At 41.1% G+C, this 13,212-nt stretch overlaps 1 protein-coding gene across 1 annotated transcript in view; it reads right to left on the bottom strand.

The window, feature by feature from the left end:
- Positions 1-2,448: 2,448 nt before the first annotated feature.
- The window catches only part of ddhd1b (DDHD domain containing 1b), a 37,978-nt gene continuing 27,214 nt past the window's right edge, over positions 2,449-13,212 (bottom strand). The window contains exons 10-13 of the mRNA XM_085432966.1: positions 12,344-12,408; positions 12,010-12,188; positions 11,015-11,272; positions 2,449-6,382 (exon numbers count right to left, since the gene is read on the bottom strand). Coding sequence (XP_085289092.1) covers positions 6,198-6,382; positions 11,015-11,272; positions 12,010-12,188; positions 12,344-12,408 — 687 coding nt within the window. The 3' untranslated portion in view covers positions 2,449-6,197. The remainder of the gene's footprint in view (positions 6,383-11,014; positions 11,273-12,009; positions 12,189-12,343; positions 12,409-13,212) is intronic.

The raw sequence follows: 13,212 nt of genomic DNA on the forward strand, positions 1-13,212 counted from the left end.
GATGCCGGTAGTGGACTTAGGTGCTGCTTATACAATCTCTGGAGTAATCATTGAGCTTTGAGGGGACAGAAGAAAAGAAGAATTTGGCCATTGATTTCACAGGTAAGTTCAATCCAGAAATGAAATCTACAGTATAGGCAAATTCTGTACATATTCTGTTGTTGTCAATATCATTGTGTTGTCAGTTTTGATAGCTGTTTAAGAGGACCTTCCTCGCAGTGGAGGACCTTATCCACCAGTCTGTTTGAATGTTTAACAAAGGGTCCAAGTAATGCTTTACCAAAAACTGAAGATGTAATTAATATGGAGACGTGCAGCCAAAGATCGAAATGATGAAATCCATGGGCATTTTTTAAGTCTAAATTAAAAAATGGAAAATAACAATCACAATACAACAGTAGCCTTAGAGTATCTAATATTTAATAGATGATAAAGCATCAAACATAGTGGTTGTTTTTTTCAGTACATTATATTACTTTAAATGATTCTCCTAATGTTATTGCACACACCTAGGTTTCTGTGTTTGTTGTTTTTTTGTGTGTGCTGTCCCCAAGTTGCATGCCCAGAAAACTGGACCCAAAACATGTAATGTGTTTTTAAAAAGAGAATCTGTTGCAGTGCATTTGGAATCTGAAACATTATTTTTTCTTCCGATTGTTCATCCTCAGACCACTGAGGACATCCAAAATCAAATTTCTGAACTACAAGACTACCTGGTGATTGCAGGTTGCCTTAGTCCTGTTAGAAAGGTTGGCGACAAGCACATAATGGTTAGGAACATCTTCCAGGTCCCAGGTCACAGCAATCACTTGAATGGCATGACCTGTTCCAATATCTATTTATTCATATGCTTCTCTGCTTTAAGAATGGATGGATGGATATTTTTCCAACAAAAATCCAATATTATCCAGTTGTGTTCCACCCCCTACTTTGTCACAGGCCTACACTACAAAGGTGAAACCAGACATCTTCTACAAACAGCTCCTTTTAAAATTTTCCAGTACAGAGAACAGGTGAACAGCAGAAAACCAGGTGGTGGCATTTTTAAGAGATCACCTCCAGTATTCACCTTCAATTTTTATCTGATTGATTCAGTAGGAAACGTTGTAGAGTGCATGTTCAAAATTAATGTTTGCCTGTTATGATTTCTCTGGTCTTATTCTAGAGGGAGCAATCACATCCACAATTGAGAAGATAATAATATTTACAACAGGGTTCAGGGAGTTCTCTGCAGTGCAGTTTGTCCAGAGCCATCCCTGGAATTTCTTCACAGTGATCCTCAACTTCAAGATTTTTAACCAGGAATGGCAACAGCAACCACCTGTGTGAACATCTCCAAAACATTCATGCAACATATGATTCTGACTGCAGTGAGAAATGCCAGCATCTGAGCCAGACTCTGTCTGTGTCTCTCATCATGGTCACCTAAATGCACAGTAATGGCAGGTTTTGTAATAAGGCAGATCGCGCGAACATAATATGCACTGTTAGTTGATTATTTACCTGCCGCATTAACGGGAGAGGACGTGCAAACGTTACCACTGCTGCTGGGTTGAGATTCACGAGTCCGGAGCGGAATTAAAAACACGACATTCATTTAAGGTTATCGCATGTTTTGTGAGCAAATGCTTTTGCATATTCGTAGTGTTTCCTCCCTTAAGTGAAATGTCTACTTTTCAAGTATTGCAAGTTGCCCTGTTGTCATCTGTTCTCGTAAAGTATAACCAAACTTTTGAGCGTTTGAGCCGCCATGTTTCTTGCCAGGTAATTGATGCTCCGCAACGTGGTGACGTCATTCGGAGCGACTGGAATCGATAAGGGAATCGTTTGCAAAAATGGCAAACAATTCCAAGGAATTGAAACAGTGGGAACCGGTTCTCAACAAGAACCGGTGTTCGATACTCATCCCTAATGGTGACTTGCGCTATTTTCTTGAAGTTGGACTCTAGTGTTGTTCACCACATCCCCATTGAGTTCCCGATGAAGGATCTAAAGGTCCTGTTGACCTTGTATAGTTTGAGGCATTCCAGGATCTACATGCGGGGCATTGAGTCATAGGCCTTGCTGTACCTGGGTTGACAGCACTAGCTAGTGTTTCGCTCTAGTATTCCTACCAATTCCTTTCTGTGTCCTGCTCATTTTTTTAGCCATGTGCCTGTTCATCTTTGCTGCTATATGTGTAAAACATTTTCGACATGGTGAGCGAGACATATTGTGTTGGACATATAACATAGATTAGTAATAACTAAAGTTGTTTTTGTTGTTGTTGTTTCTGTCCAAAAATGGTTTGAACGGGGTTAAACATTTCAAGCAGAGTAATATAATTTTTATTTAAAAATTCTCCCTTATCTTTTATTACACCCATAATAGTATGTGCTAAATCAGAAGTGTGTTCTGCATATACAAATTAAATCTTTCACAATGTAAAATGAAGACCAGAGAAAGAAGTGTATGTTCCTGGTTTTTTAATCATAAAATGGAAAAAAAAAACAACAAGAATCTAATAAGAGCCACATCAGTCATGAAGGAACTGTACAATGTAGGCAGAAGGGGGTAGCTAGACAGAAACATGGTGTTAGCTAGACTTCTCATTTCATCAGTTGCAAAGTAACATTTGACATAACTACATTTATTAAAAAAAAGAAAAAAAAAGACTGAAAAAGTTGTCACTGTACAAAATGTAAACAGCATCGTTGATGGGTCCAAAAGACATATTCTGTTTCTCAATGTGATATGGAAACCTTTTAATTCTCAATATTGTTAGTGTTTTCATTTTGCTTCCAGGGTGTCAGGTTTATATAGTGGATTGTTTTTTATGCTTAGAAATATTTACTCATACATGCTTAGAGTTGCATAATCAATGTCATGTTGGTAGAGGGTTGATCCTTAGTAGTCTGTGGAGACTCTGTGTGCCTCCCAGAGCACTCTGGCATGCACACACAACTTAAGGTCAGGGGAGAGGTTATATCTGCTCTTACTGATATATGGTATAGCAAACACACGTATATCTGTTTTACTCTAAGTTCCTTTTGTTTAGATGAACTGCTGGACTTCCAAACCAGCAGGTTTAGGGAAGTCGTTTATGGGGTCACACTCTGATGATTTTAAGTCATACAGTATGTATCATCATGCATCATTCATGAAAACCGTCTTCATTTACCATGTATCCTTGCTATGCTACCTTTTACAGCAATGCAGAGTATTTGGCCACCCCACATCATCAGACATTTAGGGCCTTTTCCTAACAATTTTTAGAAAACATAATATTTCATGTCCAACATATTTGATATTAGATCTGATTTTATTCAATATTAAACTGAGGATGAAAACATCACTATATTTTTATAAACATTTAAAATAATAGTACATTTGAATCCAAGGGTACTTTTTGTAGGTTTTGGTATTCAAAACAATTGACAAGCTGACTGGACTTTTTAAGGTACAAGCTAAAAATGCAAAAACAAACAAACAACAACCTATTCTCAAATTCAGAACTGTTCTACACACAGAAAGGATATATAATTTATCCTTACTGTGCAGAACCTAGACCTCTCTTAGTTGAAACTGTTTTCTTGTTGTTGTTGTTAGCTGTCTCCTAATTTTTGTTGGCCCCCAAATTCTCTACACCGATGCATATATAGGACATCACATATAATGGGTTTCAACTAAAAAACAAAAGTGCAAACACATATTACAAGGGATCAGTGAAAACAAGTTAAAACATTTAACTGGCAGGTTAAACTTTTCTCTGAATTCTAATGTATGCATAGTACATTAGCAAATTTAGTGTGAGGTGTTAGTGTCAGATTCTCTGCATGCTTGTGTCTTTACAGTTCAGCTAATGTACATGGCACATCTCCATTGAATGCTTTGAGTTAGGTAAAGTGGCCTTTAAGAAAATTGTTTAAAATTGAATTGGCGCACAAAGCTATTCTCTGGGTAACACAGAATCTACAAACAGGTTTTAGTTTTTACTAATATATAGACTCACACTAGGCATTGTTGTTCAGTATTATTGATTTGAAGAGGTTATTAAATTAACAGTTATTTTGTTTTGTTTGGTGTTACATAATTTGTTAGTATTTGTTATTACCTTATGTGCTTACGTCCTGGACTGATCAGCCAGTAGTTATATCCCCTGTGTTTGTTGTGTGTTAGGGCAGTTATAATGGGGTAAATCAAACCTATAGATGGGCAAAGTGAGACTTTGTGAAACACTGAAACACTCAAAGCATTTGTGCCAGAGTTGTATTGAGGCTTTGAAACAATCTGAAACCCGTCTCCATGATGACATCTGCTGGCCAACCTTCACTACACCAGTACACTACACTGGCACAGACGAGCTCTGCACAATTCCAAACAAAGCTACTCATCATACCAGACTGTTAATAATTATGATCAACACATATTTTGGAGGCCAGAAAAATATTGGGACCGTTAAAGATGGGTGGCAGCCTGTGACTATAGTGATCGGTGTACTTCAGCAAAATTTTTCCTCTGTTAATAGTCATATTGCTTTCAGCAACTTAATTTACAAAGTAAATCATTCTTAGAAAAGACCACTGTGTTTACTGGAATAACCACAGAGGTTTCCAGCTGTCTGGAGCTCAGTCTGTCTCGTTTTTTCCTCAAAGCCTTCAAACTTTGGACGTCTTTGGTTGATTTTGAAGCTTTCCAGGTGTTAGTGTCAGCTTTGTGCTAGAAGCCCCCAGTCTCTGTCTTGATGCTAGTAATCATTCAAAAGAGGTCTTTACATATTATGTATATATCTATATAATATTGGATTGATTACACTATAGATTCCAGTGTTTAATTGAAGTAATTACAAATGACTCAGATTCTTGAAACATTGGAATCCTGGTGCTTTGTAATGCCTAGAAGGAGCAGGTTTGGCACCGGTTGAAATTGGGGTGAAGTGCACCAAAACCTTGTTTAGTTGTGGTCATGCGACCCAGTTGTTTTGAACCATGCTTCGGAGCAGTGTTTCAAAACATCTGCACTTCACAAGCTTGACACAGTGTCGAAACACCATTTCCTCTCCGGTTTATGGGATATCTGCTTTAAGGCACACATTTGTAAAACTACCTTCTCCTACACCAACTACAGGGGCCTGGCTAGGTACAGGTTTTTCAAGGGTGCAGTGCTGGGTCTCCAAAACTACAAACAGGCTAAATTTAGTATCGCTATTACAAAAGGAGGAGGAACCATTAAAGAAGCCATGCTACACATATATATTCGGTGCAAAGGAGGTAGAACTATACAGCAGTGAACCAACAACAAGCCGCATTCAGAGGGTTAGTGGTTAGGGTTTTAGAGTGATGTTATTTTAATTTATATAGTACCAAATTACAACAGCAGTCTCCTCAAGGATTTATGAGATTGGTAGTCTTTAGATTCCCAAGCATAATTCTGTCATGGAAATCCCTGCATGGTTCAGGAACACTTCCAGAAATCACTGTCTGAACACAGTTTGTTGTGCCATCTACATATGCAGATTAAAGCTCTATTATGCAAAAAAGAAGCCATATGTGAACATGATCACTTTTCTCTGGGTCAAAGCTCAGAGAAGACAGTCTCAGTCCATTCTTTGTCTCAGAATGGACAAAATAGAAAAACGTTCTCTGAACACACAACAGAAATTTGAAATTGTTTTTGGAAAACATGAATACCTTATCCTCAGGACTAACGATAAGAGGCGTCACCCAGCTTGTTATCAGCACCCAGTTAAAAGCCTGCATTTCTGATGGTACAGGGTTTCATTTGTGCCTATGTAATTGGCAACCTATGTATCTGGGAAGGCACCATCAATGCTGAAATGTATATAGAGGTTTTAGAGCAACACAACATAGACAGACAAGAATGAGGCAGCATTCCTCTCGCAGAAGTCCAGCTACAACAGAAAAGGTAGTGGTGCACAGTGGTAAACGTGAAACTGTGCAAACTTTTTGAGACTTGGTTACAAGTCTCAATAAAATTAAAAAGGCCTTGGTTTTTTTATGGTAAATTTTCTCAGTGTTAACATCTGATATGTTTTCTTTGTTGCATTGTGAATAAAACGGAATTTGAAATTTGAAAATTCTTTTTTCATTTACATTTTATACAGCATCCCAACATTTTTGAAATTGAATTTGGATTTCAAAAGTTGGAAAAAGAAAGTAAATTGACTCAGGCGTACAGGTCCCACTCTCACTTTGCACTTATGTGGCGTCTGAGTTGTCTTCAGCAGGTTCAGGAAGCTCATGTTGTCTGTACATAAAGGTGAGGAGAAACAGAGCCACATCATATGAGCACCAATAGGCTGTATGTGAAGTCACAGCTGACCAATAGCGGCTTTCTACTAATCCCTCCCGCAGCTCGAAGTCAATGCGTCTCTCCAATTCCACTGCAACAGAAGAAATGCCATATTAGGATCTAAGATCATGTGAGCCAGGCTGGTGCTGAATACTCATACTGAAGAAGTTCATTTGACTTTTTTTCACTATGCAACATGTGGTTTCCATTTCAGTTTACTGGAGCAATAAAATTTCTACTTTTGGCCTAAACTCTTACTATTAACCAAACATTGAATATTTTGTAGGTATGCATTAGTAAACTACAGTAGATCATAAAACATATTTATAAATACTGAATGTAATACATTTGTAACCACCAACCTTTCTTTCTCATCAAAAAATTTAATAGAATAGCCCTTTATTGTCATTGTACATGTACAACAAAATTGTGGGTGCACAAAACCAGCTGTGCAGGAATAATCGTTGCCCTGTACCTGTGACATGTGCAATGACAATAAAGTTGAATTCTATTCTATTCTATTCTATTCTATTCTATTCTATTCTATAAAATATAAATAGCAGACAGCGGGAATACATAACAAAGAGGAGAAATATATACAATCAAGAGGAATATATAAAAAGCAATAGAGTGCTTGGAAGTACTGCAAAGAAAAAATACTTCTGAAGACAGTCCGTGTGTGTGTGTGTGGCCTGACTGATGGGGGTTACTCAGACTATGGCTCAGATTAGTGAGGTGGGTGGGGTGTGGGGGAGCCAAGGAGAAGGATCTGTTTGTGAATCTTGAGGTGTGGGACCTGACTGACTTTAGGTGCCAACCAGAGGGCGGCAGGTCGAACAGGTAGTGGGCGTCGTGCAAGGGGTCACCTGTGATGGCCCTAGTTTTCTTGAGACAGGAGGAGCTGGCGATGGCCTCCAGGGGTGGCAGAGGGCAGCCAATGATTTTTTGGGCAGTGTTAATTAACCTCTGTGCAGCCTTTTTTTTTTCTCAGTTGTGGCCCCTGCATACCAGACACCCATGCAGAGCACAATCTCCACTAAGGAGTGGTAGAAGGCCAGCAGCAGCTTCTGGTCCAGGTTACTCTAGCTGCTGCTTGGCCTTGTTTACCAGGGCGATGGTGTTGTGGGTCCAGGTGAGATTGGCGGAGATGTGAGTGCCCAGAAACCTGAAGGTGGAGACAGATTACACCTATATTTCATTTATGATGCAAGGGAATTGGACCTCCCCTCCGCGAATCACTACCTTATCATGTTGGAGGGATTTGTGTGTCCCAGGGATCCCCGGGGCTATGTTGTCTGTTTTTTTTTCCCCTCTCTGGTAGGGTTTCCCATGGCACATTGTCTGGGGAGGGTGCCCGAGGGCAACCTTCTGGTGGCTGGGCCTTAGTCCATGGGGCCTGGCTGGGCACAGCCAGAAAAAGGGACATGGACCCATCCTCCTGCAGGCCTACCACCCGCACAAGGCACCGTAGGGGTCGGGTGCATTGTGAGCCGGGCGGTGGCGAGGAGCGTAGGACCTGGGTGTGTCTGCTTTGGGGTATCTGCTTTTCGCGGATGATGTGGTTCTGTTGGCTTCATCGGGTGATGGCCTCCAGCTCGCTTTGGAATGGTTTGGAGTGTGAAGCGGTGGGAATGAGAATCAACACCTCCAAATCTGAGGCCATGGTCCTCAGCCAGAAAAGGGTGGAGTGCCCACTTCGGGTCAACGATGAGTTCTTGCCCCAAGTGGAAGAGTTTAAGTATCTTGGGGTGTTGTTCACGAGTGACGGGAGGAGGAGCAAGAGATTGACAGACTGATTTGTGCTGCGGCTGCAGTGATGCGGACACTGTACCGGTCGCCTATGGTCACGAGCTGTGGGTCATGACTGAAAGAACGAGACCGTGGATACAAGTGGCGGAAATGGGCTTCCTCCGAAGGGTGGCTGGCCTCTCCCTTAGAGATACGGTGAGAAGTTCGGCCATCCAAGAGGAGCTCAGTGTAGAGTCGCTGATCCTTCACATCGAAAGGAGCTAGTTGAGGTGGTTCGGACATCTGAAAAGGATGGGAGCCTCCTGGGTGAGGTAGTCCGGGCATGTGAAGGCCCCAGGGCAGACCCAGGACACACTGGAGAGATTATATCTCTCAGCTGGCCTTGGAACGCTTTGGTGTCTCCCCGGACACCTGGTCGAGGAGGAAGTGGCTGGGGAGAGGGAGGTCTGGGCTTCTCTGCTTGGGCTGCCACCCCTGCAACCTGGCCCCGGATAATAGGAAGGAAGGAAGGATGGATGGGTGGGAGGGAATTGGACCTGTCTGTGCCTCCTGAAGTCCATGATGAGTTCTTTTGAGGTTCAGGTTATTTTCTGAGTGCCAGTGGGACAAACTCTTTACCTCCACCCTGCATGCTGTCTCATGTTCATCAAAGATGAGCTCAATCACAGTGCTATTGACATACTTGATGATGACATTGGTTGTGTGGGTTGGTGTATAGTCATAGGTGTAGAGGACATACAGTAGGGGGCTGAGAATGCAACCCTCTGGGGACCCGATGCTGAGTGAGAGTAGAGTGGAGAGGTGGGGGTCAAGTCGGACTGATTGAGGCCGGTTGGTTAGGAAATCTTTGATGCAGGAGCAGGAGGCAGGGGGGATGTGGAGGTGGTCCAGTTTGGTGGGAAAGGATGTCTAGGATTATGGCGTTGAATGCTGAGTCCACAAAGAGCTTCCTCTCGCAGCTCTTCCTAGTGATGGTAATGGAATACTCTGTAGGCCGATTTGCTCTGTAAGCAAACTGGTGGGGGTCAAGAGAGGGAGGTAGGCAGTCTTTGATGTGCTGAGACACTATCTGCTCAAAACACTTCATTGCAGTGCAGTGGCAGACCCTGTATTTATTTAAGAGGACCCAAATACAGACGCTCAAGGCAGGAATCAGGTTTAACAAAAAACAAGCTGTTTATTGACGGCCAAAATACATGCGAAACAAAGGCAAAAGAACATGGAGATAAACTAAACTAAAAATCTAAACTGGGGAAAAACTAACCAAGGTCTAGTCTAAGGAGCTTGGAAAAGCGTCAGGATTTTTTAAAGTTTTCTTGAAGACATCTCATCCAAGAAGCTTCTTCAGTTCTAAGAGCAATTGGTGGAGATTCCCAGATTTAAGCCTTGTGGAGTGTCCACAAGAGGGTCATGGACCCCTTATTGTTCCTCTACCTAATCACATGAGCCAAGGTGTGAAAACGGGTGTGGGTGAACAAATTGTAAGACCTTGCCTCACCCTATCATGTGATTTACTGAAGTCAAATGACCCAGGATGTGAGTGGGCTTTAAAGTGTCTGGGAAGGATCTCAAAACTGGATTACAGAGGGTTGACAGTTGGTGTCCTAAGCCCCGCCCTCTGTTCAATAATGGTCATCCAAAGTGGACATAGATGGCTTCTTTCACTCCTCTTTCAAATCATCTGTCTTATCTGTCCTAAATGTGAACACTGGCATCCTCGAAAGAGTGACCTGTGTCCTTTAGATGCAGATGGACAGCCGAGTCTTGTACCCTGGTGATGGCTCTTCTATGTTGTGCCATGTGTTTATCCAGTCTCTCCAATGTAGAGGTCCTAGCATTCCTCACTGCACTGTATAGCATATACCACGTTGTTAAGTTTATGTTTAAGAGTTTTGTCTTTGGAATGAACCAGTTTGTATCTGAGTGTGTGGCTGGGAGTACACTGGGATGTCGTGCTTGGAGAAGACTGAGTTTTTCTGATAAACCGGCTACATAGGGGATGACAATGTTGTTGACTTTGTCTTTCTGATCCTCCCTAGTTGGTGTCTGATCTTCTTTTCTGTGCGTCTTTGCTGACTTGATGAAAGTCCAATTAGGATAACCACATGTTTTAAGAGCTTCCTTTACACGTGTGTGTTCCCTCGGTCCCGATTACTCCAAGTTTGTGTTCCAGAGGGTGGTGGGAGTCAAAGAGGAGGTATTGGTCCATGTGTGTGGGTTTCCAGTAAACTTCAGTGTTGAGGTTTCCATTCTCTTCAATGTGCACGGCACAGTTCAGGAATGGCAACCTGTTATCATTTGTGTCTTCCCTGGTGAACTTTATGTTTTATCCACAGAGTTAATGTCTGCGGTGAAGGATCCAAGAAGTATAATCCTTCACAGCTCACATCACTGGAGGTTTCCTCCGGTTATGAGGTTTTTCTGCCCACTGTTGCTTGCTCGTAGGCGGGTCATGTGATTGTTGAGGTTTCTTTCTGATACTGGAGGATCTTTACAATATAAAACACCTTGAAGCAACTGTTGTTATGAAATGGCACTATATACATAGAACTGAACTGAACTGACTTAACAGAACAAACATGATTTTGACTCACAAAAAAGTTTCTGAAAAATGATTACAGGGAGATAAAAGAAATGGTAAATGGGCTGGTTCTTATATAGTACTCTTTTACTCAAGCACTTTATACATGTCTCATTCACTTATTTACTACTCTCTACTTGTAGAGATTATAGCTAAGTACTTTCTAATTATCATTCACACAGATTCTGTGTGACACACACATTCTGATGAATGCATCAGGGGCAACTCAGAGTTCTTGCCCAAGGATGCTTTAGCATTCAGACTCAGCCTGGGATTGAACTACCAGCCTTCTGATTAGTGGATGATCTGCTCTAGCCCCTGAAGAGCAGCTACGTTGGTTTAAGATCTCAATAACCACAGCAAATCATAGATGCTTTACTTTACAGCACTTACATGAGGTGATGTCCAAGACAGCTGAGGTGGACTGGGACATGGCAGGCTCCACCTCCCTTCTTTCCTCCATTATTTGTTTGTCTTTGTCTTCTTTCTCTGCCATTGCTACTTCTTCCTCTCCTGTTCCCACATTTTTTACATCAGAGGTCCCACTCTCAGAATCTGATGGCTCCTCCTCCACTCCACCCACCTGGCCGCTGGAACGGGAAAAGCGGGAAAATAGGATTCCTCCAATTCCCTTTCCGAGACTTGCAGCACCTTAGGGGTAATTAGATTTATGCATTAGATCATCTTATTTTGTATTCCTAATCTAAAGTTCTTCATTAACAATATTTACTGTGTTCAAAAAAGTCGTGTGTCTTCTGCCCTTTTCTTCTTTCAACTGCTCCCTTTTGGGGTTTTCCGGATACCCACAACCAAGGTATTGGGCAGTAATGGAAAAAGCTGGATTGATGCACCAACCGTATTAATTCTCAAGGGAGCCTCAGGGAGTCACTCGAAGGGGGCAAAAGGGCAACAGGTTCATGACCCTTGTCTGTGGACCACAACTGTGGCAGCAAAATGTCACCTTGAAATGTTTGTTTTTATCGTTCTAGTGCTCTACAAATTTCATGACCTAAAAACGCTTGGCTTGTCTCATCTTAAATTTTTGGGAGCTTAGTGGAGTGAAGTTCTAATAGTGTTAGAAGCAGTACCTCTATATCTGCTGTGTAATATCAAATGTCTTTTATCCAGTTAAAGTTACTCTCCAGAGCTAATTGCTTCTATTGATTTGTTTAGAAAATGTTTACTGCCCAGTGCTGGGGCTGCTACAATATCAGCAGCTCAAGCATCTTCTGTTTCTCTCAGCTTACATCAGCTGATTTTACTTGGCGTTCATATCCATTTCAGATATTATTATTTCACTAAACTGATTTTTAAACATAAGAAGTTGAAAAAATCACATATATATAATGTTCTCCTGTCATCTATGACTCTATTGCCGAAATCCTCACCCATAATGCTGGCCTTGCCCAGGTTGGTGATTGACTCTCCATAGTGCCGCCGGGGCTGGGGGGGAGACGTGCAAGGGCTAGGGATGCTCTCTGAATCTGAGACAGACACAATCTCCTTCAGGGGATTGAGCAGCGTGGGCCGGATCAGATCATACAGTGCCGGGTTGGTAGTGTTGTACCTGCACATCACATCAACCTCTGCTCAATGAAACATTTCGCCCTTACTTAAATGACATGATAGTTATTACTACACACAAAACCAAAAAGTTTATTTTATTCTAGCCTTTACAGCTGGAAAACATCTTTTATATACAAGACACTTGACATTTCTTACCAGTGGATCTGAACAGGTGCAATGTTACTGTAGTGCTTTAAGATTAGAGGCTCCAGTCTGTACGCCTAAAACAAACAAATATTTAAACTCATTAGGTATTTTAAAGACACAATTTAATCATGACTGTAAGCTTGTCTTTAAATTTTTTAAATTTATATTAGTGTAATACTACCGTAACCTTTTGTAACATTATCTTTGTCAGTATTCATTGAACAAGATATGAATAGCTTGATCATTAAAATAGGTACTTATTATCTCAGCAGGTTAATAAGATACATAACTGTGGCGCTTCAGCCACAACAGCTCCCACTTTGGACCCATGATACACACATCCTCTCTACTTTTAATATTTGGCTTCAAACGTTGCTTTTTGCTAAAGCATATTTGAATTTGAATTTATTTATTTAAAAGGGACAGTGCAGTTTTACGGAGCCCCGCAGGGGACATGGGAGAAAAAAAAATGAAGATGGACTTTTGCGAGATCTAACTCGGGATCTCGCAAAAGTTTTGCAAGATCTCGTAAAACAAACTTGAGATCTTGCAAAACCTTTGCGGTTTTGCAAGATCTCGCAAAAGTTGAATTCCAACAATTACTTAGTTGTAATTAGAGCTGGGCGATATGAGATTTTTTCATATCACGATATGTTTTTTTCATTTCAGGCGATAACGATATCTATCACGATATAAGCCAAATAACTATATTTGTAAGATTTAAATGTGCCGTTGCTCACAAGTAAAATGTGAAATAATCAGCAGCTTGTTTTTATTTAAATATTTATTTCCCATAATAAGTTCAACAGGGTAGATGTACTTAAGGAACATGAGACTTTTTCAGATAAATAAAGGCAAATATTGCAAACTACACAAAA

Source organism: Copadichromis virginalis, linkage group LG15 (assembly GCF_057382275.1).
Source record: "Copadichromis virginalis isolate Kocher_CV1m ecotype Utaka linkage group LG15, C_Virginalis_male_GT1.1, whole genome shotgun sequence".
Lineage (NCBI taxonomy): Eukaryota > Metazoa > Chordata > Actinopteri > Cichliformes > Cichlidae > Copadichromis > Copadichromis virginalis.